General features: G+C 49.1%; 1 protein-coding gene across 1 annotated transcript; it reads left to right on the top strand.

Annotated features, from left to right (window-relative positions):
- Positions 1 to 20,459: 20,459 nt before the first annotated feature.
- FRAT1 (FRAT regulator of WNT signaling pathway 1) lies at positions 20,460 to 23,057 on the top strand. Its single transcript, XM_007963731.3, has one exon. It carries the CDS (start codon positions 20,668 to 20,670, stop codon positions 21,505 to 21,507), a length of 840 nt encoding a protein of 279 aa, XP_007961922.3. The 5' UTR covers positions 20,460 to 20,667; the 3' UTR covers positions 21,508 to 23,057.
- The last annotated feature ends 2,223 nt before the right edge of the window (positions 23,058 to 25,280 follow it).

Consider the following 25,280-nt stretch of genomic DNA (forward strand, 5'->3'; position numbering starts at 1 on the left):
TCCCAGGTTCAAGCAATTCTCCTGCCTCAGCCTCCTGAGTAGCTGAGACTACAAGCACCCACCACCATGCCTGGCTAATTTTTGTATTTTTAGTAGAGACGGGGTTCGCCATTATTGGCCAGTCTGGTCTCGAACTCCTCACCTCAGGTGATCCACCCACCTGGGCCTCCCAAAGTGCTGGGATTACAGGCATGAGCCACCACACCTGGACGAATCATATGCTTATATAATGTTTGGGAAAATACAGCACAGTAGTTAAAAGCATGGACTCTGGAGTTAATAAATCCAAGTTCAAATCCTGGCTCCAGAGTTTCTAGCTGTGTGACCCTGGACAAGTTACTTGACTTTCTGATTCCACTTCCTCTTCTGTAAAATAAGGATAGTAAGTCTCACAAGGGTATAGTGAAGAGTAAATAAGATAATTTCTGAAAAGCTGCTTGGTAGCACTGTGTCTAGAACATACTAAGATTAGATCAATGTTGGAGACGACATGATGAATATTAAGAATGCTAAACTGAGACGGGAGTGGTGGCTCACACTGGTAATCCCAGGACTTTGGGAGGCTGAGGTGGGCGGATCACAAGGTCGGGAGTTCAAGACCAGCCTGGCCAACATGGTGAAACCCCCGTCTCTACTGAAGACACAAAAAAATTAACCAGGCGTTCCTGTAATCCCAGCTACTTAGGAGGCTGAGGCAGAAAGAATCGCTTGAACTCGGGAGGCAGAGGTTGCAGTGAGCCGAGAATTGCACTCCAACCTGGGCAACAGGGCAAGACTCTGTCTCAACAACAACAAAAAAAAGAATGCTAAAAGAATGCTAAACTCGCTGGGCATGCACCTGTAGTCCCAGCTACTGCTGAGGCGGGAGGATTGCCTGAGCCCAGGAGCTCTGTATTGCAATGCACTATGCCTATGGGGTGTCTGCACTAAGTGTGGCATCAACGTGGTGACCTCCCAGGAGTGGGGGCCACCAGGTTGACTAAGGAGGGGTGATACAGCCTAGGTTGGAAGCAGAGTATATCAAAAACCCCATGCTTGCTGGGCACAGTAGCTCCCGAGACCAGCCTGACCAACATGGCGAAACCCTGTCTCTACTAAAAATACAAAAAATTAGCCAGGTGTGATGGCGGGCACCTGTAATCCCAGCTACTCGGGAGGCTGAGGCAGGAGAATTGCTTGAACCTGGGAGGCAGAGGTTGCAGTGAGCAGAGATTGCGCCACTGCACTCCAGCCTGGTCGATAGAGTGAGACTCCGTCTCAAAACAAAAACAAACCAACAAAAAAAACCTTATGCTGACCAGTAGTGGAATTGTCCCTGTGAATAGCCACTGCACTCCAGCCTGGGCAACATAGTAAGACTCTGTCTCTAAAATAAATAAAGAAATAAAAGAATGCTAAACTCCCTTCTCTCCCTTCTTGGATAACACATCTATCTCCATGGCTGTGTGATAAGGACCACACATTACATCACGGTTACAGTGTAATCAGTTACTCTAGAGAGAAAAGTGTTTCTCCTCAAAACCAACTGTTCTGCTGTGACTTCTGATTAAAAGCAAGTATCATCGCTGAGTGCTGTAAAAACACAAACTCAGCTGACAAGCCTGCACACCTTTGTTTCTGCAAGGGTATCATGAGTTCCCTGAAGTCATCCTTGCTCTCTATTTAGGTACAGATTGTCAGCCTGGTGATAAGTGTGTACAGCATGAATTCAAGACAGTTCAGAAAGTTATCTTGTTTTCAACAGCCTAGTTCAACAAAAGGTCACAGAAAGGTGGCCCCAGCCCTCAAGCAGTTTACAGTAGATTCAGGGAGACAAAATGAACACATATAAGTCACACACCACAGAAGATCATTTAGAATTACGGGGGCTGGGTGGGGGCTAAATAACAAAGTAGGGAGCAGACTCCTAGGAATTCAGAAGTGTGGAGAAGGGAAGAAGCCAAGACTGTCAGGAGGGTTTAGGATCAAGCCCACGGACTTGAGTCTGCCATGAATGTCACAACAACTCCATCTACCTACCCCACAAGACTGCGAGCTTTGGGGGCAAAAGTGGTGTTCTAACCATCTTTGTTTTTCCAGGCCCTAGCCTCCATGGCAAGGAAAAAGGGAGGGAGGAAAGCTGGGAAGTCAGTCAACAAAGGAACATATTGGAAAAGGAAGAAAATGAAGATCTGCCCCTGACCCCACCTCTAACTTCACCCTTCAACAGTGCAGATGACTCGCAGCCCTTGATGCATCTTTGTGTTTTATACTTTTGTTCTAGCTCTGCCCTCTGTTTAAATTAAAGCAAGACTTTTTTTTTTTTTTTTTTTTTTTTTGAGATGAAGTCTTGCTCTGTCGCCCAGGCTGGACTGCAATGGTGCGATCTCAGGTCACTGCACTGCAACCTCTGCCTTTCAGGTTCAGGTGATTCTCCTGCCTCGGCCTCCCTAGTAGCTGGGACTATGAGTGCGCAACACCACGCCCAGCTAATTTTTATATTTGTAGTAGAGACAGAGTTTTACCATGTTGGCCAGGCTGGTCTTAAACTCCTGACCTCAAGTGATCCACCCGCCTTGGCCTCCCAAAATGCTGGGATTATGGGCATGAGCCACCGAGCTGGGCCCAAAGCAGGAAATTTTGATGCCCGCATCAAAATACAAAAGCATCACATGCACAATAAACATTTCTGAGCCTTGTATCGCTTTCTAATCTTGTTAGGGATGGGGTGAGGGTGCCTACTAAATATCTTTTAAAAAATGAAAATCTAGGCTGGGCGCAGTGGCTCACACCTGTAATCCCAGTACTTTGGGAGGCCGAGGCTGGCGGATCACGAAGTCCGGAGGTCGAGACCATCCTGGCTAACATGGTGAAACCCCGTCTCTACTAAAACACAAAAAATTAGCTGGATGTAGTGGTGGGCACCTGTAGTCCCAGCTACTGGGGAGGCTGGGGCAGGAGAATGGCATGAACCTGGGAGGCAGAGCTTGCAGTGAGCCAAGATCATGCCACTGCACTCCAGCCTGGGTGACAGAGCGAGACTCCGTCTCAAAAAAAAAAAAAAAAGAGAAAATCTTGGCTGGACACGGTGACTCACGCCAGCACTTCGGGAGGCCGAGGCAGGCGGGTCACAAAGTCAGGAGTTCAAGACCAGTCTGGCCAACATGGTGAAACCGTGTCTCTACTAAAAAAAAAAAAATACAAAAATTAGCTGGGCATGATGGCGGGCATCTATAATCCCAGCTACTCGGGAGGCTGAGGCAGGAGAATCACTTGAACCCCAGAGATGGAGGTTGCAGTGGGCTGAGATCACGCCATTGCACTCCAGCCTGGGTAACAAGAGCTAAAATGTAATTTTTCTCTTGTCAAAATAGCCAATACTCCCACCAAAATATCACGTGGTTACCTGGAATACCAATTGCCTTCTTTCTTTGCTCCCCAACTTGTATTCATTATAAAACCATCTTTGAAATTACCATTTTAATGGCTTTCTTTTCACTTGTTAATATTTCTTTTTTTTCTCCAGACAGGGTCTCACTATGTTGCCCAGGCTGGTCTCAAACTCCTGTCTTCAAGTGATCCTTCCACCTTGACCCTTCAAAGTGTTAGGATTACAGGCATGAGCCACCACATCCAGTCACCTGTTAATATTTAGTGCTTTTCTTTTTTTATTGTTTAATTATACAAGTAATATAGAAAGATATTTTCATTATTAAAAAAACTCAAGTAATATGAATAAAAATTTACCCTTGTCTACATTCTAGTCCCTCTAAGAAACCACTATTTTCAGTTTTATGTGTGTCCTTCCAGTTCTTTTTCTATATAATATTTTAACTCAACAAATATTTATTGAGTGTCTACTATGTGCCAGACACTGTCCTAGGCCTGGGAATATAGGTATGAACAAATAAAGTCCTTCTCTTTTAGCATTTCACTATAATGGTAGCACACACGTGCATAGAGAAATACATAATTTTGGCTGGGCACAGTGGCTCATGCCTGTAATCCCAGCACTTTGGGAGGCTGAGGCAGACAGATCACCTGAGGTCAGGAGTTTGAGACCAGCCTGGCCAACGTGGGGAAACCCCGTCTCTACTAAAAATACAAAAATTAACCAGGCGTGGTGGCACATGCCTGTAATCCCACCTACTTGGGAAGGTGAGGCAGGGAGAATCGCTTGAATCCAGGAGGCGGAGGTTGCAGTGAGCCGAAATCACACCGTTTCACTCCAGCCCAGGCGACAGAGCGACACTCCGTCTCAAAAAAAAAAAAAGGTGTACCTAACTTTGTTTTAATTTTTAAATAAAGAGTGATATACTGTACTGTCCTTAGATATGTATTATGGAGATCTTTCCACATCTATGTGCATAGTTCTGCCATTACTTTTTTGAACTGCTGCATGGTATTCCACATTGTAGATGTTTCTGCATTTATTTAAATCATCCCCTCTAATTGAACATTTATGTATATGTCAGGCAAAGTTGCAAGCACTGAAAATGGACTTGCCTAACAGAAACAGAAACTGGATTTGTTGGAAGGAAACTAAACTGAAGAACTGCCTGGAAGAAAAGGGGCGAGAGAGCAGGAAACCCAGCTGAGGTCACGCCATCCAGATCTGTCCACTGCAGCAGGTTCCCCTCCACCAAGTGCCCATTTATCCTGTGGGTTTGTCACTCCCTGGAAAGACGAGAGTCTTGAGTGAGAAGGTCTGGCAGGCCGAATGTCTGGCAGGCCGAGCCTGAGGCTCATGCCTCCGCTGTCTGTTGGGAGGAGGGCCTTGCCTCCCACTAGAATTCTCCCTGTGGAGAAAACCCCCAAAGCGGGGAATAATTAAGGGACACACATTTCCTACAATTCATTCTCAAGTTTTTGCCTCCCAGGTCTCTTTGTGTACACAACCACATGTTTATTCAGGGCTGGGGCAAAACTTAATGCCCCACGGGTGGATCACCCGAGGTCAGGAGTTCAAGACCAGCCTGGCCAACATGGTGAAACCCCATCTCTACTAAAAATACAAAAAATTAGCCGGAAGTGGTGGCAGGCGCCTATAATCCCAGCTACTCTGGAGGCTGAGGCAGGAGAATTGTTTGAACCCGGGAGGCAGAGTTTGCTGTGAGTCAAGTCGAGATCGTGCCACTGCGCTCCAGCCTGGGCAACAAGAGCAAAATTCTACCTTAAAAAAAAAAACAAAAACTTAATGGCTCAGTCTTCTTCGGACACACCAAAGACTCTAGCATCTACATCATTCCATATGCAGAAGAAAAGAAAACCGTCTTCAGCTTTGCTGTGGAATGCTCTTCGAGACTGACCGCAGGGCCAGAGAGTGGGAAAGGGGACTCAGTGAGGTGAGGGAAGAAGAACCAACTCGGTACTGCTAAAAACGTTCAGTGCTGGAACTCCAGGATAAAAATTCTGGAGGTCACTTTCCCCAGCCAGGAGAACTACAAGCTGGGAAAGGTCACTGGCAGGAAGCTGGCAGAGAAGGTTGAAAGCACAGGCAGTCACAGAGCATTATGATGGGGACTCAGCCATCTCAGGCACTGAGCTCAGTGTTGGGGCTATGGAGAAGGAGTACTGGATCCTACACTCACAAGGCTCGCAGACTGGGGCCCGAGGGCAAGGGTGCTATGCCATCTGGGCCACAACAGAGCAAAGGACTGAACTCTCCAAAAGCAAGAAGACAGTCCCAGAAAATAGGCCTGGCATGGGGACCAGGTCTGAGGGAGGCATGGGTGACCCTGAGCCTGGCAGGGTGAGCGGGAAAGCCTGCAAACACACCAAACATTTGAAATCTCTCCAGCTGCTGTGGTTTGAATGTCCAATTTAAAACTCATGTTGTCCAGATGCAGTGGCTCACGCCTGTAATCCTTGCCCTCTGGGAAGCCGAGGCGGGCAGCTCACCTGAGGTCAGGAATTCAAGACCAGCCTGGCCAACTGAGTGAAACCCCGCCTCTACTAAAAATACAAAAAAAAAAAACCACACACACACATTAGCTGGGCATGGTGGCTTGTGCCTGTAGTCCCAACTACTTGGGAGGCTGAGGCAGGAGAACTGCTTCAACCCGGAAGGTGGAGGTTGCACTGAGTCAAGATCACGCCACTGGACTCCAGCCTGGGTGACAGAGCAAGTCTCCACCTCAAAAGAAAAAAAAACTAATGTTGAAAGTTAAACCCCAATGTGGCAATATGGAGAGGTGGGTCCTTCATAAATGTATTAATCCATTCACAGATTAATGAATGAATGAATGAATGGGTTAATAATTAGTGGGTTGCCATGGAAGGGGAACTGATGGCTTTATTTATTTATTTTTATTTAGTTATTTATTTATTTTGAGATGGGGTCCCATTCTGTCACCCAGGCTGGAGTGCAATGGTGCAACTATGACTCACTACACCCTCAGCCTGGGCTCAAGCAACTCTCCCACTTCAGCCTCCCAAGTAGCTGGGACTACAGGCAAGCATCATCATGCCCAACTAATTTTTTTTTTTTTTTTTTTTTTTTTGGTAGAGACACGTCTTGCTTTCTTGCCCAGGCTGGTCTTGAACTCCTGGCCTCAAATGATCCTCCCACCTTGGCCTCCCAAAGTGCTGGGATTACAGGCATGAAGCCACCACACCAGGCCAAACTGGTAGCTTTACAAGAACAGGAAGATAGGCTAGGCATGGTGGCTTACACCTGTAATCTCAGTACTTTGGGAGGTCGAGGCAGGTTGATCACCTGAGGTCAGGAGTTTGAGATCAGCCTGGCCAATATGGTGAAACCCTGTCTCTACTAAAAATACAAAAAGTAGCCAGCTGTAGTGGTAGGTGCCTGTAATCCCAGCTACCCGGGAGGCTGAGGCAGGAGAATCCCTTGAACCTAGGAGGCAGAGGTTGCAGTGAACCGAGATCATGCCATTCCACTCCAGCCTGGGCAACAAGAGCGAAACTCTGTCTGGGAAAAAAAAAAAAAAAAAGGCCAGGCGCGGTGGCTCACACCTGTAATCCCAGCACTTTGGGAGACCTAGGTGGGCGGATCACGAGGTCGGGAGATCGAGACCATCCTGGCTAACATGGTGAAACCCCGTCTCTACTAAAAATACAAAAAATTAGCCGGGCGTGGTGGCGGGCGCCTGTAGTCCCAGCTACTCTGGAGGCGGAGGCAGGAGAATGGCGTAAACCTGGGAGGAAGAGTTTGCAGTGAGCCGAGATCACGCCACTGCACTCCAGCCTGGGCAACAGAGCAAGAGAAAAAAGAAAAAAGAGATGGGGTTTCACCATGTGGCCCAGGCTGGTTTTGAACTCCTGACTTCAGGCAATCTCCCCGCCTTGGCCTCCCAAAGTGCTGGGATTACAGTCATGAGCCATGGCACCGAGCCTAATTTATGGTTTTTTTTTTTTTTTTTTTTTTTTTTTTTGAGACAGAGTCTTGCTCTGTCGCCCAGGCTGGAGTGCAGTGGCGCAATCTCGGCTCACTGCAAGCTCCATCTCCCAGGTTCCTGCCATTCTTCTGCCTCAGTCTCCCCGGTAGCTGGGACTACAGGCGCCTGCCACTACACCCCGCTAATTTTTTGTATTTTTAGTAGAGACGGGGTTTCACCATGTTAGCCAAGATGGTCTCCATCTCCTGACCTCGTGATCCACCTGTCTTGGCCTCCCAAAGTGCTGGGATTACAGGTGTAAGCCACCATGCCCGGCCTTTTTTTTTTTTTTTTTTTTTGAGACTGAGTCTCACTCTGTTGCCCAAACTGGAGTACAGTGGTGCAATCTCAGCTCACTGCAACCTCTGCCTCCTGAGTTCAAGCAATTCTCCTGCCTCAGCCTCCCAAGTAGCTGGGACTACAGGTGCATGCCACCACAACCGGCTAATTTTATGTATTTTTAGTAGAGGTGGGATTTCTCCATGTTAGCCAGGATGGTCTCGATCTCCTGACCTCGTGATTTGCCAGCCTCGGCCTCCCAAAGTGTTGAGACTACAGGCGTGAGCCACCGTGCCTGGCCTAATTTTTGCATTTTTAATGAAGATGGGATTTCACCATGTTGGCCAGGCTGGTCTCAAACTCCTGAGCTCAGGTGATCTGCCCACCTCGGCCTCCCAAAGTGCTGGGATTACAGGCGAGAGCCACTACGTCCGGCCAAAAAAAAAGCCACAAAAACTAGCTGGGTGCTATGGCTTGCACCTGTAGTCCCAGCTACTCTCAAGGCTGAGGCAGGAGAATTACTTGAGCTGTGGAGGCAGACGTTTCAGTGAGCTGAGATCACACCATTGCACTCCAGCCTGGGTGACAGGAGTGAAACGCTGTCTAAAAAAAAAAAAAAAAATCAGAAATAAAGGAAATTGTCCTTCAGCCCCTCAGGCTTAAACATCCCCATCCAGGGATCTACAGTCATTCCCATCCATATGACTTACCTTCTTTCAGAGTTATCAAAAGAGCTGCTTTTGTTCATTCATTTACACTTTAATGTGAATTAAATACAAAACTACCTCTTCTGAAATATGTGAATTTATTTGTGTATTTATTTATTTATTTTGAGATGGAGTCTCACTCTGTCCCCCAGGCTGGAATGCAGTAGCACAATCTTGGCTCACTGAAACCTCCACCTCCCGGGCTCAAGGGATCCTCTTGCCTCAGCCTCCAAAGTGGCTGAGATTGCAGGCACTTGCCAGTATGCCTAGCTAATTTTTATATTTTTAGTAGAGATGGGGTTTCACCATGTTGGTCAGACTGGTCTCGACTTCCTAGTCTCAGGTGATCTACCAGCCTCAGCCTCCCAAAGTATTGGAATTACAGGTGTGAGCTACCATCCCTGGCCTGGAATAAGGACTGCTTCCAATTGTGAAAGAAAATGCTTGTTGCCCAGTTAACATAATTCCACATAATCATTTTGATTAGAAAACCTGCACAACTTCTGCAGAACTCAAGAGCTCTGTCCCCGGCTGCCATTTTACATTTGCTGCATTTCTACATGTGTTTATATCATTGCTTGAGTGGTGGTGTCTTCTCCCACTGGAGTGTAGCTTCATGACTTAAGAATCTTTCGGCCAGGGACAGTGGCTTCCGGCTGTAATCCCAGGATTTTGGGAGGCCGAGGTGGGCGGATCACCTGAGGTCAGGAGTTTGAAACCAGCCTGACCAATATGCCGTCTCTACTAAATATACAAAAATTAGCCGGGTGTGGTGGCGTGCGCCTGGAATCCCAGCTACTCGGGAGACTGAGACAGGAGAATTGCTTGAACCCGGGAGGCAGAGGTTGCGGGGAGCGGAGATGCACCATTGCGCTCCAGCCTGGGCAACAAGAGAGAAACTTTGTCTCAAAAAAAAAAGGATATTTTTATTTTAAGGCTAGTGAAGTGACACATTTGGCTTTACTTAGCCAACTATTTGTTGAATGAATAAAGGAACAACTGAATCAAACCAAAGATTCCAGGCCGGGCACACTGGCTCACGCCTGTAATCCCAGCACTTTGGGAGGCTGATGCAAAAATACAACAATTAGCCAGGCATAGTGGCGGGCGCCTGTAGTCCCAGCTACTTGGGAGGCTGAGGCAGGAGAATTGCGTGAACCCAGCAGGCAGAGGTTGCAGTGAGCCGAGATCGCACCACTGCACACTCCAGCCTGGGCTACAGAACCAGATTCTGTCAAAAAAAAAAAAAAAATCCGTAGAAACAATGAGATTATTTAGATCTTATGGAAAAAACACATCCTGCCTATATTGGACATAGGATTTTGTTTTGATGCATGCAGCACCTCTGTAGAGGTTCTCTGCTTCCCCATCCTGTCCATGTGTTTTAGGTGACACTGATCCCATTTCTGGCTACAGGAGTGGACAAGTGACACAGACCTGGCAAATCAGAGGAACCTAACCTCTAGATTCATGGATCTGACAGCCTAGACCAGCCCAGGTCACTATAGAAAGGAGGTATGTGGCAAGGGCTCACTTGGAGGAACCAAAGAGAGTGGGAGGAAGGAGAGAGGGAGGAACCACTGACTCTTGGTGAGAGCAGAGATAGCTGCATGGAGGAGGTTTGCAGCTGGACTAAGATTTAGACGGGGGGAGTTGAGGGAGGGCATTCTCTACACAAAGAGCAAGACCAAATATGGGGTGATAGGAACATGTAAGATGCTTTTGAAAGCTGGCAAGGGCCCAGTTGATAGGAGCAAAAGGTTTATGTGGGGGTGGAGGACGAGATAAAGTTGGAGGCGTGGACCAGGGCCAGCCCCCTGAGAGTTCTGGACACTGTGTTAAGGAGTGGAGGAGTTTACTCTGGAGGCCATGTGGACCTGTTCAGAGGGGAGGTCGTGGGTAACCTGAGCAGGGTTGGGCATTAGGAAGTTGATCTGTCAGAAGAGTGGATTAAAGGGAAAGAGGCTGGGGCTCCAACCCAAGACGCATGAGCCTGGCCAAAAAAACATTAAGGGCATCGGGCAGTGGGACTGAAATAGAACCACCAGCTGAGGCACTGAAGAAAGAATCAGTGTGCCTTGAGGAACATAATAAGGCAGAACTAAAAGACCAGATTCCAGAGACTGGGTTATGGCATCTGGGTAGTGGTTTGAGAAGGGCAGGCTTTGGCATCAATCAAAACTGAGTTTGAATCCTGGCTCTGGCACTAGAAGTTTGTGTAATTCTGGGCACATTTACTTATTTCTGGGCCTTGGTTTTCTTTTTTTTTTTTTTTTTTTTTTTTTTTTGAGACGGAGTCTCGCTCTGTCGCCCAGGCTGGAGTGCAGTGGCGCAATCTCGGCTCACTGCAAGCTCCGCCTCACGGGTTCACGCCATTCTCCTACCTCAGCCTCCCCAGTAGCTGGGACTACAGGCGCCCGCCACTGCGCCCGGCTAATTTTTTTTCTATTTTTTAGTAGAGACGGGGTTTCACCATGGTCTCGATCTCCTGACCTTGTGATCCGCCCGCCTCGGCCTCCCAAAGTGCTGGGATTACAGGCGTGAGCCACCGCGCCCGGCCATGGGCCTTGGTTTTCTTATCCATGAAAAGGAATAATAGCCAGGCGCGGTGGCTCAAGCCTGTAATCCCAGCACTTTGGGAGGCCAAGACGGGCGGATCACGAGGTCAGGAGATCGAGACCATCCTGGCTAACATGGTGAAACCCCGTCTCTACTAAAAAGTACAAAAAAAAAAAAAACTAGCTGGGCGAGGTGGCGGGCGCCTGTAGTCCCAGATACTCACGAGGCTGAGGCAGGAGAACGGCGTGAACCCGGGAGGCGGAGCTTGCAGTGAGCTGAGATCCAGCCACTGCACTCCAGCCTGGGCGACAGAGCGAGACTCCGTCTCAAAAAAAAAAAAAAAAAAAAAGAAAAAGAAAAAAAAAAAAAAAGAAAAGGAATAATAATACCAAATTCAGAGGTTTTTGGATGACTAAATGATATAATATCCTTAAAGCAATTTTCAGGGTCCAGGAATAAAATAAATCTCCAATGTAGCTAGTGGGTACAAAGTTTCTTTTGGGAGTGATGCAAATGTTCTAAAATTAGATTATGGTTACACAACTGTGTAAATATCTAAGAACCATTGAGTTGTATACTTTTTTGTGTGTGTGAGGGGTGTCTGGCTCTGTCGCCCACGCTGGAGTGCAGTGGAGCAATCTCGGCTCCACTCTGCCTACAACCTCCGCCTCCTAGGTTCAAGTGATTCTCCTGTCTCACCCTCCCAAGTAGCTGGGACTACAGGCACACGCCACCATGCCCGGATAATTTTTGTATTTTTAAAAATGTTTGTTGTTTTGGTTTTTTTTTTTTTTGAGACAGAGTCTCGCTCTGTCGCCCAAACTGGAGTACAGTGGTGTGATCTCAGCTCACTGCAACCTCCGCCTCCTGGGTTCAAGCAATTCTCCTGCCTCAGCCTCCTGAGTAGCTGGGATTACAGGTGCACACCACCACACCCGGCTAATTTTTGTATTTTTAGTAGAGATGGGGTTTCACCATGTGGTTCAGGTTGGTCTCGAACTCCTGACCTCATGATCCACCTGCCTCAGCCTCCCAAAGTGCTGGGATTACAGGCATGAGTCACCACAGCCAACCAAAAAAAAGTTTGTTTGGTATTTTTTGCTCACATGATCCTCTATTGAAATATTTCGTTTTGTGCTTCTTCACTAGCTGGGCATATTCCACAGCACCACTGTTGATGTCATCTAGGATGTCATGAGGGTGGCGGCCATCAACATTACGGCCCACAGACTACGGAGTTCCCAGGATTTCTTTTTTTTTTTTTTTTGAGATGGAGTCTTGCTCTGTCACCCAGGCTGGAGTGCAGTGGCGCGACCTGGGCTCACCGCAAGCTCTGCCTCCTTGGGTTCACGCCATTCTCCTGCCTCAGCCTCCCCTCCCCAACAGCTGGGACTACAGGTGCACGCCACCACACCCGGCTATTTTTTCTTTTTCTTTTTTGTATTTTTAGTAGAGATGGGATTTCACCATGTTAGCTAGGATGGTCTCAATCTCCTGACTTCATGATCTGCCCGCCTTAGCCTCCCAAAGTGCTGGGATTATAGGCGTGAGCCACCGCGCCCAGCCCCCAGGATTTCTTTAATGTTTCCAGAGTTCTCTGGCTAAAGATTGGTGACACCTCTGTCAAGCAATGTTGACGATCTCAACAAAAGTGATATTCCCACTGTGTTTAATGTGTTTCTGTTTCTTCTGTCTGTTGATGGTTCCTTGAGAGCTTTGATGATCAGGGCAAAGGCAGAAGGCACCACCTCAGTCTGGGCCCATCTTTTCTGAATGTTCAGTTTCACTGTAATCCTCAGGACTTTCCAGTCACCCCTTGCCTTGGCAATGTCATCACCAACCTTTTTTAGAGACTGACCCAGGGGGCCGATCTTGGGGGCCAGTGAAGAAGTGGCACTGACTGCACCCCCAGTGCACCTCAGGTATACGACTTTAATCTTGTTGGGGTCGAACTTCGGTGGCATGGTGGAGGCGGCTGGTGTTGGATGAACCCAGATTCAGGATGACCAAAGAGAGTTGTACCTTGGCCTCTTCCGAGCCAAAAGCTGAATGCAAAAAAATGTATTTTTAAAAACAAACAAACAGGGCCAAGCACCGTGGCTCATGCCTGTAATCCCAGCACTTTGGAAGGCCAAGGCAGGCAGATCACCTGAGGTCAGGAGTTCAAGACCAGCCTGGCCAATATGATGAAACTTCATCTTTACTAAAAATACAAAAAGTTCACTGAGTGTGGTGGTGCACCTGTGGGAGAATGGCTGGAACCTGGGAGGCAGAGGTTGCAGTGAGCTGAGATCAGGCCACTGAACTCCAGCCTGGGCAACGAGAACAAAAACTCCATCTCAAAAAAAAAAGATCCAGAGGTAGGCAATCCAGGACCATGTTTGGGGCTTTTGAAAGACCCAGGCAACAAAATAAAAGAAAAAGAGACAGGCTTGCCCCCTTCCTCACAGGGTGACTTTACAAAAGTGTCACATAATATGGCCCACTTGGCTGGGCGTGGTGGCTCATGCTTGCAATCCCAGCATTTTGGGAGGCTGAGGCGGGCAGATCACCTGAGGTCCGGAGTTAGAGACCAGCCTGACCAACAGGGAGAAATTCGTCTCTATTAAAAATACAAAATTAGCCAGGCATGGTGGCAGCATGTCTGTAATCCCAGATACTCGGGAGGCTGAGGCAGGAGAATCGCTTGAACCCGGGAGGCAAGGGTTGTAGTGAGCCAAGATCGAGCCATTGCACTCCAGCCTGGGCAACAAAAGCGAAACTCCGTCTCAAAAAAAAAAAAAAATATATATATATATATATATCTCCCACTTATATTTCATTGACCAGAACTTAATCACATGGCCCCATTTGGCTGCAAGAGAAGATGACAAATGAGTCTTATGGTTCTGGTACAGCTACAATTTGGGGTTTATTAAAGAGGAGAACAGTTTTGGGAGGCAAACAGCAGCTTCTGCTATAGCTACTACTTGTGTAACAATGGAGGCAGACTATAAATAAATAAACTATCTTTGAAAAGACACACAACACCTGTAGTATAGTTTGCCTTTTGACTTTTGAACCATGTGGCTGTATTATCTACTCAAATAAGTAAAACTAGAATTTAAAAAAAATACCGAAGCCTAGCAAGATGGTGAGATTTTGTCTCTACAAAACATACAAAAATTATCCAGGCATGGTGGTGAGTGCCTGTAGTCCCAGCTACTGGAGTTCCACCCTAGTCTCCCTAGTAAGGGAGACTGAGGTGGGAGGATCACTGGAGCCTGGGAGGTTGAGGCTGCAGTGAGCCATGACTGAGCCACTGCATTCCAGCCTGGGTGACAGAGTGAGACTGGTCTTAAAAACAAAAAATACTGAATGATGGTACCCAACCATGTGTCTCCTGACTTACAGCTCTGTCGATACCACAGCTGTCCCAGGCATCCATGTGGACACCATGCTTCTGTGGATCTAAGACTGCCTCCTCTGCAGTGAGCCAAGATCACACCACTGCACTCCAGCCTGGGTGACAGAGCAAGACTCCATCTCAAAAAAAAAAAAGAAAAAGAAAAAAACACTGCCTCCTCCAGACACCTACAAGCAATCATGTGGCAAGTCTGAGTATCTACTCTTCCATTCCCATTGCCACCCAGGTAGCAAGGATGGCACAGTCCCAGAAATGGGAGCACTAACTGCTTCAGCCTACATGGAGTCATCATCATGGTCCCTGAGACTTGGTCCTAACATGGCCATCTTTTACCTATGATCAACATACCATGAGGGGGCCGGGCACGGTGGCTCATGCCTATTATCCCAGCGCTGTGGGAGGCTGGGCTGAGCAGATCACTTGAGCCCAGGACTTCAAGACCAGACTGGACAACATCACGAAACCCAGTCTCTACAAAAAAAATCGCAAAAATTAGCCGGGTGTGGTGGTGCACACCTATGGTTACAGCTTTGGGAGGCTAAGTTGGGAGGATTATTTGAGCACAGGTGGTGGAGGCTACAGTGAGCCATGATTGTACCATTGCACTCCAGCCTAAGCAACAGAGTAAGACCCTGTCTCAAAAAAATGTGTGTATATATATATATATATATATATATGCATACACACACACACACACACACACAGAGACACACACGTACACCCCATGAGAGATTTATTGACCCTTTGTCTTCCCATCTCTTTGTTCTTTTGCAGGGGATAGAGACCGGGTCTCGTTATGTTGACTGGTCTCCAACTCTAGGGCTCCAGTGATACCCCTGCCTCAGCCTCCCAGTGTTGGGATTACAGGCATGAGCCCCGCGCTTGGCCTCTTCACACTTGATTCCTGTTCTAATGGTAGATCTGGCTGCGCCTATCATGACCCAACATCCATCACAGAGGTTCTCAATCACCAAGCTGCCAGCCTGAGCTGTAACCACAAAAAATAATCCCATGCTTCTCTGCCCTTGGTGTTTCTTGGTTTGTGGCAACATGCTTGACATATTGCCACATGGTATTCTCCTCATGTGTCTGTGTCCAAATTTCTTTCTTTTTATAAGGATACCAGTCCCTTCATTAGGTCCCACCCTAATCCAGTATGACCTCCTTTTAGTTTGATTACATCCGCAAAGATGCTATTTCCAAATAAGGTCACACTCACAGGTTCTGAGTAGATAAAAATTTAGGGGAAGCTACTCAACCCAGTATACTATTCCAGCCTCCAACCTGAGGGCTGCATCCCTCTGAACTATCTCCCTAACCTAGAGACCTTTCTCCTTTTTTAAATGACAAAATATCCTCAGGCAATGCTGTGTTAAATATACTAAAAAAAAGGCCGGGCGCAGTGGCTCACCCCTGTAATCCCAGCACTTTGAAAGACCAAGGCGGGCGGGTTACTTGAGATTAAGAGTTCGAGAACAGCCTGGCCAACATGGTGAAACCCCATCTCTACTAAAAATACAAAAATGAGCCAGGCATTGTGGCAGGTGCCTGTAATCCCAGCCACTCAGGAGGCTGAGGCAGGAGAATCCCTTGAAATCAGGAGGCGGAGGCTGCAGTGAGCCGAGATTGCACCAGATAGCAAAACATTCTACACTGCTCCATCAGTGTTAGCTCCGAAGCCATCTAGTCATTTTAACTACTGGCTTCTAGACCCAACTGTTCTAATTCCCACCCCCACTCCCCACTGTCTAACCGGTGGTTTATCTTTCCTGCCTAGTCAGCAGCTTCAAGACATTTTTAACTTTTGCCTTCCATGGCTTCCTCAGTTGCTAATCTACTGAAATATGTTTATTTTATTTTACTTTTTGAGATGGAATGTCACTCTGTCACCCAGGCTAGAGTGCCGTGGCACAGTCTCGACTCACTGCAACCTTTGTCTCCTGAGTTCAAGTGATTCTCCTGCCTCAGTCTCCCAAGTAGTTGGGAATACAGTGGTCTGCCACCACGCTCGGCTAATTTTTTTTTCTTTTTCTTTTTTTTTTTTTTTTTAGTAGGGACAGGATTTCACCATGTTGGCCAGGCTGGTCTCGAACTCCTGACCTCAGGTGATCCGTCCACCTCAGCCTCCCAAACTGCTGTGATTACAGATACGAGCCGCTGCACCTAGCCTACTGAGAGGTGTTTAATATCTCATCCTCATCTCTTAACACCTCAGTTTGAGTCCCCTAATCTCTCTCTTTTTTTTTTTTTTTTTTTTGAGATGGAGTTTCACTCTTGTTGCCCAGGCTGGCATGCAAGGGCGTGATCTCGGCTCACTGCAACCTCCCCCTCCCGGGTTCAAGTGATTCTCCTGCCTCAGCCTCCCAAGTAGCTGGGATTACAGGCGCCCACCACCACACCCAGCTAATTTTGTGTGTATGTGTGTGTGTGTGTGTGTGTGTGTGTATGTGTGTGTATGTGTTTTGAGGCGGAGTCTCACTCTGTCACCAGGCTGGAGTGCAGTGGCACGATCTCGGCTCACTGCAACCTCTGCCTCCCAGGTTCAAGCCATTCTCCTACCTCAGCCTCCTGGGTGGTTGGGACTACAGGAGAGTGCCGCCATACTCGGCTAATTTATTTTTTGTATTTTTAGTAGAGACGGGGTTTCACCATGTCAGCCAGGATGGTGTCAATCTCCTGACTTCGTGATCCACCCGCCTCGGCCTCCCAAACTGCTAGGATTACAGGCGTGAGCCACCGCGCCCGGCCGAGTCCCCTAATCTCTTGAATTTTCTCAGTACACATTCCTCTTCCCCAGTCAGCTGAGCCTCCATTTAGAAGGCTGGGAGGCAATGAAAGAACTGGTAAAGAAGCAACCCTGGGGCCAGGCACGGTGGCCAGGCGTGAGCGACCGCACCCAGCCCAGCCCAATTTCCCCTTTTGTTTTTCTAGACAGAGTCTCGCTCTGTCGCCAGGCTGGAGTGCAGTGGCACAATCTCAGCTCACTGCAACCTCCACCTTCCTCCCAAGTTCAAGCGATTCTCCTGCCTCAGCCTCCCGAGTAGCTGGGACTACAGGCGTTCGCCACCACACCCAGCTAATTTTTGTATTTTTAGTAGAGATGGGGTTTCACCATGTTGGCCAGGATGGTCTCAATCTCTTGACCTCGGGATCTGCCCGCCTCGGCCTGCCAAAGTGCTGGGATTACAGGCCTGAGTCACCCAATTTCCCCTTTTCTATGGCTTATTGTTTCTAACACTTTATTGTAAAATTTTTCAAACAGCCAACAAAATTGAAATACGCTGTTACCCAGCACCTAGATTCTAGTATTTTTTAAATTGAGATATATTTCACATAATATAAAATTCAACATTTTAAAGTGTACACTTCAATAGTTTTTAGTTCTGTATATTCATTGTGTTGCACAAACATCACCACTAATTTCAAAACATTTTCATAACCCCAAAAAGAAAACTCTTAACCATTAGCTGTTAGTCCTAATTCCCCCCTTCTCCCATCCCCTGGCAACCACTAATCTACCTTCTGTCTCTATGGATTTGTCTATTCTGGATGTTTCATATAAATAGAATTACACAATATGTTGCCTTTCCTGTCTGGCTTCGTTCACTCAGCATAATGTTTTCAACATTCATTCCTTTTGTAGCATGTATCAGTACTTCATTCCTTTTTATGGTGAATAATACTCCATTGTATGAGTATACGACTTTTGATTCATCCATTTATCAGCTGGTAAATATTTGGGTTGTTTCCACTTTTTGACTATCATGAATAATGCTGCTATCAACATTTGTGTACACATTTTTATGTGAACATATGTTTTTAATTTTCTCAGGTATATAGCTAAAAGTAGAATTGATGGGTCATATGGTAACATTAACATTTTACTATACATGTTTTATCACATATCTACCTATCTAACTATCTTTCTAATCCATCTATATTAATCCTCCTCACATTTTAGTGTACTTTGGAATAAATTGCAAACATCAGTACACCTCACTCCAAACTCATCAGCATGTCTATTACTAGAATTCAATCTTTCTTTACAATTTATTCTCTTCATATAAAATTTACAATTTTTTTCTTTTTGTTATTTTGTTTTTGTTTTTGTTTTTTTGAGACAGGATCTCTCTCTGTTGCCCAGGCTGGAGTGCAGTGGCACAATCTTGGCTTACTGCAACCTCTGCCTCTTGGGCTCAAGCGATTCTCCTGCCTCAGCCTCCCAAGTAGCTGGGCCTACAGGTGTGAGCCACCATGCCCAGCTAATTTTTGTATTTTTAGTAGAGATGGGGTTTCACCATGTTGGCCAGGCGGTTCTCAAACTCCTGACCTCAGCTGATCCACTCACCTCAGCCTCTCAAAGTGTTGGGATTACAGGCGTGAGCCACTGCACCCAGTCCACTCAATGAGTTTTAACACATGCCTAAACCTGTGAAACCCAAATCAAGATATCAAGATTTAGAACATGTCCACCCTCCTGCAAGTTCCCTCTGTCTGTTCAGTGTCAGAGTGTCAGTCCTGCCCCTGCTCTACCTTTTTCAAAGGCAACCAGTCTTCTGATGTTTTCCGCACTGTAAGTTACTTTCCCTGTTCTAGAACTTCATATAAACAGAAACATATGAGGTATATCTGCTTCTATCTGGCTTTTTTCACTTAGCATACTGTTTTTAAGCTTCATTCATGTTACTGCATGCAGCAATATTCAGTCCTCTTTGTTGCTGAACTGTTTTCTGTCATCATCCTGTGTGAATGTACAATAGGTAGGTTGTCCATTCACCTGTTGATGAACACTTGGGCCATTTCACTTTTGGCTTTTATGAATAAAACTCCTTTGATGTGAGCCAACATCGTGCCACTGCACTCCAGCCTGGGTGAAAGAAGGAGACCCTGTCTCAATTAAAAAGAGAAAAAAAAAAAAAAAAAGGCAGGGCGCGGTGGCTCACGCCTGTAATCCCAGCACTTTGGGAGGCCGAGGCAGGTGGATCACCTGAGGTCGGGAGTTCGGGACCAGCCTGACCAACATGGAGAAACCCCATCTCTACTAAAAATACAAAATTAGCCGGGCATGGTGACGCATGCCTGTAATCCCAGCCACTCAGGAGGCTGAGGCAGGAGACTTGCTTGAACCCAGGAGGTGGAGGTTGTGGCAACAAGAGCGAAACTCCCTCTCAAAAAAAAACAAACAAACAAAAAAAAACGACTAGCAACTAGCAACCGAGGCCGGGCACAGTGGCTCACGTCTGTAATCCCAGCACTTTGGGAGGCTGAGGCAGGTGGATCACCTGAGGTCAGGAGTTCGAGACCAGCCTGGCCAACATGGTGAAACCCCGTGTCTACTAAAAATACAAAAATTAGCTGGGCGTGGTGGTGGGCGCCTGTAATTCCAGCTACTCGGGAGGCTGAGGCAGGAGATTTGCTTGAATCCAGGAGGCGGAGGTTGTAGTGAGTGGAGATGAAACCACTGCACTCCAGCCTGGGCGACAGAGCGAGACTCCGTCTCAAAAACAAACAAACAAAAAAGACTAGCAACCTCCTCCTCTCCAGCAATGCCAACCCCAGTCCAGGCCCCCATCCGCCCAGGATCTCGATCAAGAAACATTAATCCGTGGCCTTTCTTTGCCATTTCCAACTCTGCCACCTCCATCGCACGACAAGATCCCCTTCTTCCTTCCCATTCCCGTCAGTTTCCCTAATCTCCGTACAAATCCCTAGCCTGACTCCCTTTCCTTTTCATCCTCACCAGACACCCGCATGCCGGACCTCAAAAGCGCAAACGCTAAAACCCGGTTGAGTTGAAGCACGGAGAGAGGGGGTGTGTGGGTCGGTGTGTGTGTGTTACTGTGTGTGTGCTTGTGTGTGGAAGAAACCAACAAGGTCCACGCTGGTGTCCATTTCTGGAAATGCCAATCGCGCCCGACTGCGGGAGCCAGGATCAGGTCCCCAGGGCGCCCTTGCAGACAGCACCCTGAGCGAAGGAGCTCAGAAGGCAGTCCGGCTTCACCCAGACCCCCAGTCCCGCAGAAGCCCCGTCCCCCAGCGGCACAGCACCCCCTCCCCGACGCGGTGGTAGGGCCCAGCGCGACGTCACCCATTGTTTACAAATCAACCCGAGCCGGCAGGATTCCGGCTCCCGCGGCTGCAGGCGCGCGGCTGGAGTGACTGGCGGGCTTCGGCTTCCGCGTCCGCCACGGCCCCGGCCCCGGCCCCGGCCCCGGCCCGGGCCACGGCCCCGGCATCGTCTTCAGCTCCGCGCCCGCTCCGCCGCAGCCCACCGCACCCGCCGGCAGCCGAGCCCCCAGCGACGCCCGCACAGCTCCGGGTGCCCGGACAGAGGGCCATGCCTTGCCGGAGGGAGGAGGAAGAGGAAGCCGGCGAGGAGGCGGAGGGGGAGGAAGAGGAGGAGGACAGCTTCCTCCTGCTGCAGCAGTCGGTGGCGCTGGGCAGCTCGGGCGAGGTGGACCGGCTGGTGGCCCAGATCGGCGAGACGCTGCAGCTGGACGCGGCGCAGGACAGCCCGGCCTCGCCGTGCGCGCCCCCGGGGGCGCCGCTGCGGGTCCCTGGGCCCCTGGCTGCGGCGGTGCCGGCGGACAAGGCCAGGCCCCCGGCGGTGCCGCTGCTGCTGCCTCCCGCGTCGGCTGAGACTGTGGGCCCGGCGCCCCCTGGGGTCCTGCGCTGCGCCCTGGGGGACCGCGGCCGCGTGCGGGGCCGCGCTGCGCCCTACTGCGTGGCGGAGCTCGCCACAGGCCCCAGCGCGCTGTCCCCACTGCCCCCTCAGGCCGACTTCGATGGGCCTCCGGGTGCTGGCAAGCAGGGCGTCCCGCAGCCGCTGTCGGGTCCGTGCCGGCGAGGATGGCTCCGGGGCGCCGCCGCCTCCCGCCGCCTGCAGCAGCGACGCGGGTCCCAACCAGAAACCCGCACAGGCGACGACGACCCGCACCGGCTCCTGCAGCAGCTAGTGCTCTCTGGAAACCTCATCAAGGAGGCCGTGCGAAGGCTTCATTCGCGACGGCTGCAGTTACGTGCAAAGCTTCCCCAACGCCCGCTCCGGGGACCTCTGTCGGCCCCGGTGCATGAACCCCCCTCACCTCGCAGCCCTCGCGCGGCCTGCAGTGACCCTGGCGCCTCCGGGAGGGCGCAGCTCAGAACTGGCGACGGCGTTCTTGTCCCTGGCAGCTAACACGCCCGGGGTGGCCACAGCGCCAGCCTCAGACTGGAGGGCAAGGGGTTCCCCTGAGGGCTGCAATTCTGCTCAGGCTGGTGGAGAACTCTGGCTTTTGGAAGTGGGAGAAAAAAGCTAAAGACGAGGAACAGAAAAATCGCGAATGTTTCGCGGGTAACTGGGGTTGAGGGCCAAAATATTTGAAATGCAGGACTTGGCCCTATTTAAGGCAGATTTTACAGAGCGCACCCCAAGCTTACAAGTTAGTAGGATTCCTTATTTGGAGTGACCCGACCTAGCCGCGGAGCGTGCAGTTCCGCGCAGCCTCTCAGTGCCCTCCAGCCCCGCGACCATGTGGCCACAATCCACGCTTCTCCGGATCGCGGTGCGCCGGAACCACTGAGGATGATGCCAGTTACTTGCTTTACCTTTTCAGGGCTGGCTCCTGATCCACTTTGGGGGAGGGGAACATGAGTAGATAATTTCAGGGTGCACCCCAAACTGCCAGACTTGAATATTTTCGACACTTAAAAAAACCATCTTGTGTCTTTGGAGGTGCTGCTTAATATCAAACACGCGTTGCCATGAAGGGACCCTTTGAGGGTTGAATAGGAGTTAACCCCTGCGCTCTCTTTGCAACTGTCTGCCTTTCTCAGAGTGGTGGGGGAAAGGCTGTACGACACGGGTGGGGACAGGAGGTGGGGGCGGGGGGTATTGAATGGTGATGGAAGGGTAGAGAGGTGCAGAGTGAACCCCACGCGCTCTCTAAAGTGTATTTTCACAGCCGGCCTGCCTCTCCTCGGGTTCAAGGTCACTGTTTCCTGGGCACGCACTGGGTGGCGGGACAGAGTAGCCAGATTCTGCCCGTGCTCGGAGAAGAGCGCAGTGTTTTTTGCAAGTGCTGGAGTCTCCTGAGGACACGCGCACCGCCGCCACCGCGGGTGTGGGAAAGCGCGGACGTGCTGGGCGTCTGCTTCCCTAGGCGACCACCGCCCCTGGCCCCGCTCCGGGCTTTCGCGGAAACTCCCGAGACGGAGCCCCGGGTTCCTCCTCTCCCACTTGGCTCTGCTGTCGTACTCAAGCGGGTGGCTCTGGGATCCTGGGGGCCTGGGTTGGGGGCTAGGGAGACGCCATGTGATGGGCACTCCAGGGACACACAGCCTAGCACAGCAGCTTATAATGGGCTCTCTGGGGCCATTTGCAATAACAGCTGCAATTCCCTGGATAGCGGAGTTGATTTCCTCCCTCTGCCCCTCCCCCAGCCATGCCAGCTGGCCTTTGTAAGTGCAGGAAACCGAGTAGAAAATGTGACCCTCCAAATGGAGAAGCTGCAGGCTTTGCCATTGTGAACCATGGTGAAGTGCTTGGAACATACTGTTCACTCACTCTAAAGGCGCTGAGACTGTGCTGTTGTTCTCGTTTTTATAGTCAATGGCTTGTTCATCATCCAGATGTGGCTACTGACATATCTACACTTCGCACCGGAGTGTCTGGAATTGTGGCTATCCTGATTATAGGATTTTAACTTAACTGAAATGCCTGCTTTGAATAAATGTGTTGGGTTTTTTGTTTGGTTTTATTTTATACTTGCCATCGGTGAAAAAGATGTACAGGACACATTTGTCTGATCTCCATAAACATGAAAACACTTGAAATCCCTGTCAGCCTGGCTTGCGGATGGTAATTAGAGCGCCTTTGTGTCTGAGCAGCTCACTAGCTAGACAAGGTCTCCGCAGCTGGGTGTGTATTGGAGCTGGCATGAAATTAAATGAAAGTGAGGTCAGGTTTTGGACCAATCCCATTCGTTAAAACCTCAGAGCCTTTTGGATTACTAGTCAGTGATGGAGATGTGTTATAAAGCTGCCTCTATTAGCAAAGGACATCAGATCAGCCAGTCATTGCAGACTGGGAGGCTTATCTTTTTTTTCTTCTTCTTCTTTTCTTTCTACTATGGCCATTAAGTGCACTTGTTCCACAAGGTGGGCCTTAAGGCTGGGGCAGCTCTTGATTAGGGGGCTGCTCACAACATATGAGCCTGGTGGTAGGAAAGCTGGGTGGAAACTTACAAAAGATTCCTCTCTTTGCCCCTGGCACATTTATACCATTCTGTCCCTAAGCAGTGACATAACAGCCCATGTCTATCCTTATAGTTCTGACTTACTTCAGTCTATTCCCTCATGGAAGGAGCTAATTTCCTCCCTCTGAGGAAAGAGTACCCAGATTTTAAGTCCACTTCTAAAGTGGGAAGGGAACCTTGGACAAGTTGCTCTACCTCTGGGGCTTCAGTTTCCTCATCCATACAACCGGGATAATGAACTAAAAGGTAGGCCAGACCCGATAGCTTACACCTGTAATCCTAGTAGCACTTTGGGAGGCTAAAGTTGAGGACTGCTGGAGCGCAGAAGTTCAAGACCAGCCAGGGCAACATAGTGAGACCTCATCTCTCCAAAAATAAATAAATAAATGGCCGGGCACAGTGGTTCACACCTGTAATCCCAGCACTTTGGGAGGCCAAGGAGGGTGGATCACGAGGTCAGGAGTTCAAGACCAGCCTGACCAACATGGTGAAACCCTGTCTCTACTAAAAACACAAAAATTAACCGGGCATGGTGGTGCACGCCTGTAATCCCAGCTACTCAGGAGGCTGAGGCAGGAGAATCACTTGAACCTGGGAGGTGGAGGTTGCAGTGAGCCAAGATCACGCCATTGCACTTCAGCCTGGGAGACAGAGTGAGGCTCTGTCTCAAAAAAATAAATAAGGCTGGGCACGGTGGCTCAAGCCCCTAATCCCAGCACTTTGGGAGGCCGAGACCCGGCGGATCATGAGGTCAGGAGATCGAGACCATCCTGGTTAACACGGTGAAACCCCATCTCTACTAAAAAATACAAAAAAAAAAACCTAGCGGGGGGAGGTGGCGGGCGCCTGTAGTCCCAGCTACTCGGGAGGCTGAGGCAGGAGAATGGCGTAAACCCGGGAGGCGGAGCTTGCAGTGAACTGAGATCCAGTCACTGCACTCCAGCCTTGGCAACAGAGCGAGAGTCCGTCTCGAAAAAATTAAATAAATAAATAAATAAATAAATAAATAAATAAATAAATGAGGCAGGAGGATTGCTCAAGCCTAGGAGTTTGAGGCAGTAGTGAGCCATGATCGAGCCACTGCACTCCCACCTGGGTGACAGAGCAAGACCCTGCCTCAAAAAAAAAAAAAAATTAAAAGGCATATGGTGACTGGCACATGCTGGAGATGAACAGTATCTAATCCCTACCCCTTCCTTCCCTGGTGACTGTGTCCCAAGTGTCTTCGTTTTCCTACAAAACAAGAGCATGCCATGATCCCAAATCTGCTTTCTGGAGTGTTCTATGACTTTGAGTCCTGATTTTCTAACTCCCTTTTTGGTTCAATGCCCCATTTTCTCAAATTCACACTCAGATGCTGATGGTCTCTGAGGATTACCTTCAGAACACACCAAGCCTGCTATTTCCCACAGCATGCCCAGAAAGGGCTGTGGGGGCCTCAGTCCAGTGTTCTCCAGCATGGGAAGGGTAACTATGGAGGTTCTAATACAAACTGAGGAAAAGGAGCCCCGAGAGTGCAATGGGCACCACCTCTGGGCGCTGAGCACGAGGGGAAAGTGGCCAAGTGCTGATGTCCCCTGGCATGGGAGTAGCCCTGAAGTCCCCAGTTCCCATTCTTAGTTGATGTGGGATTTATCCAAGGTCAAGGGGTTATGAGCAATCCAGGGCTTTCCATCCTTAAATAGGCTATGATTTGATGTCACTGCACTGATTG

This window comes from Chlorocebus sabaeus, chromosome 9 (assembly GCF_047675955.1).
Source record: "Chlorocebus sabaeus isolate Y175 chromosome 9, mChlSab1.0.hap1, whole genome shotgun sequence".
Taxonomy (NCBI): domain Eukaryota; kingdom Metazoa; phylum Chordata; class Mammalia; order Primates; family Cercopithecidae; genus Chlorocebus; species Chlorocebus sabaeus.

Excerpts from the sequence above, each read along its gene's own strand:
- FRAT1 (XM_007963731.3), top strand. The coding sequence starts at position 20,668 with ATGCCTTGCCGGAGGGAGGAGGAAGAGGAAGCCGGCGAGGAGGCGGAG.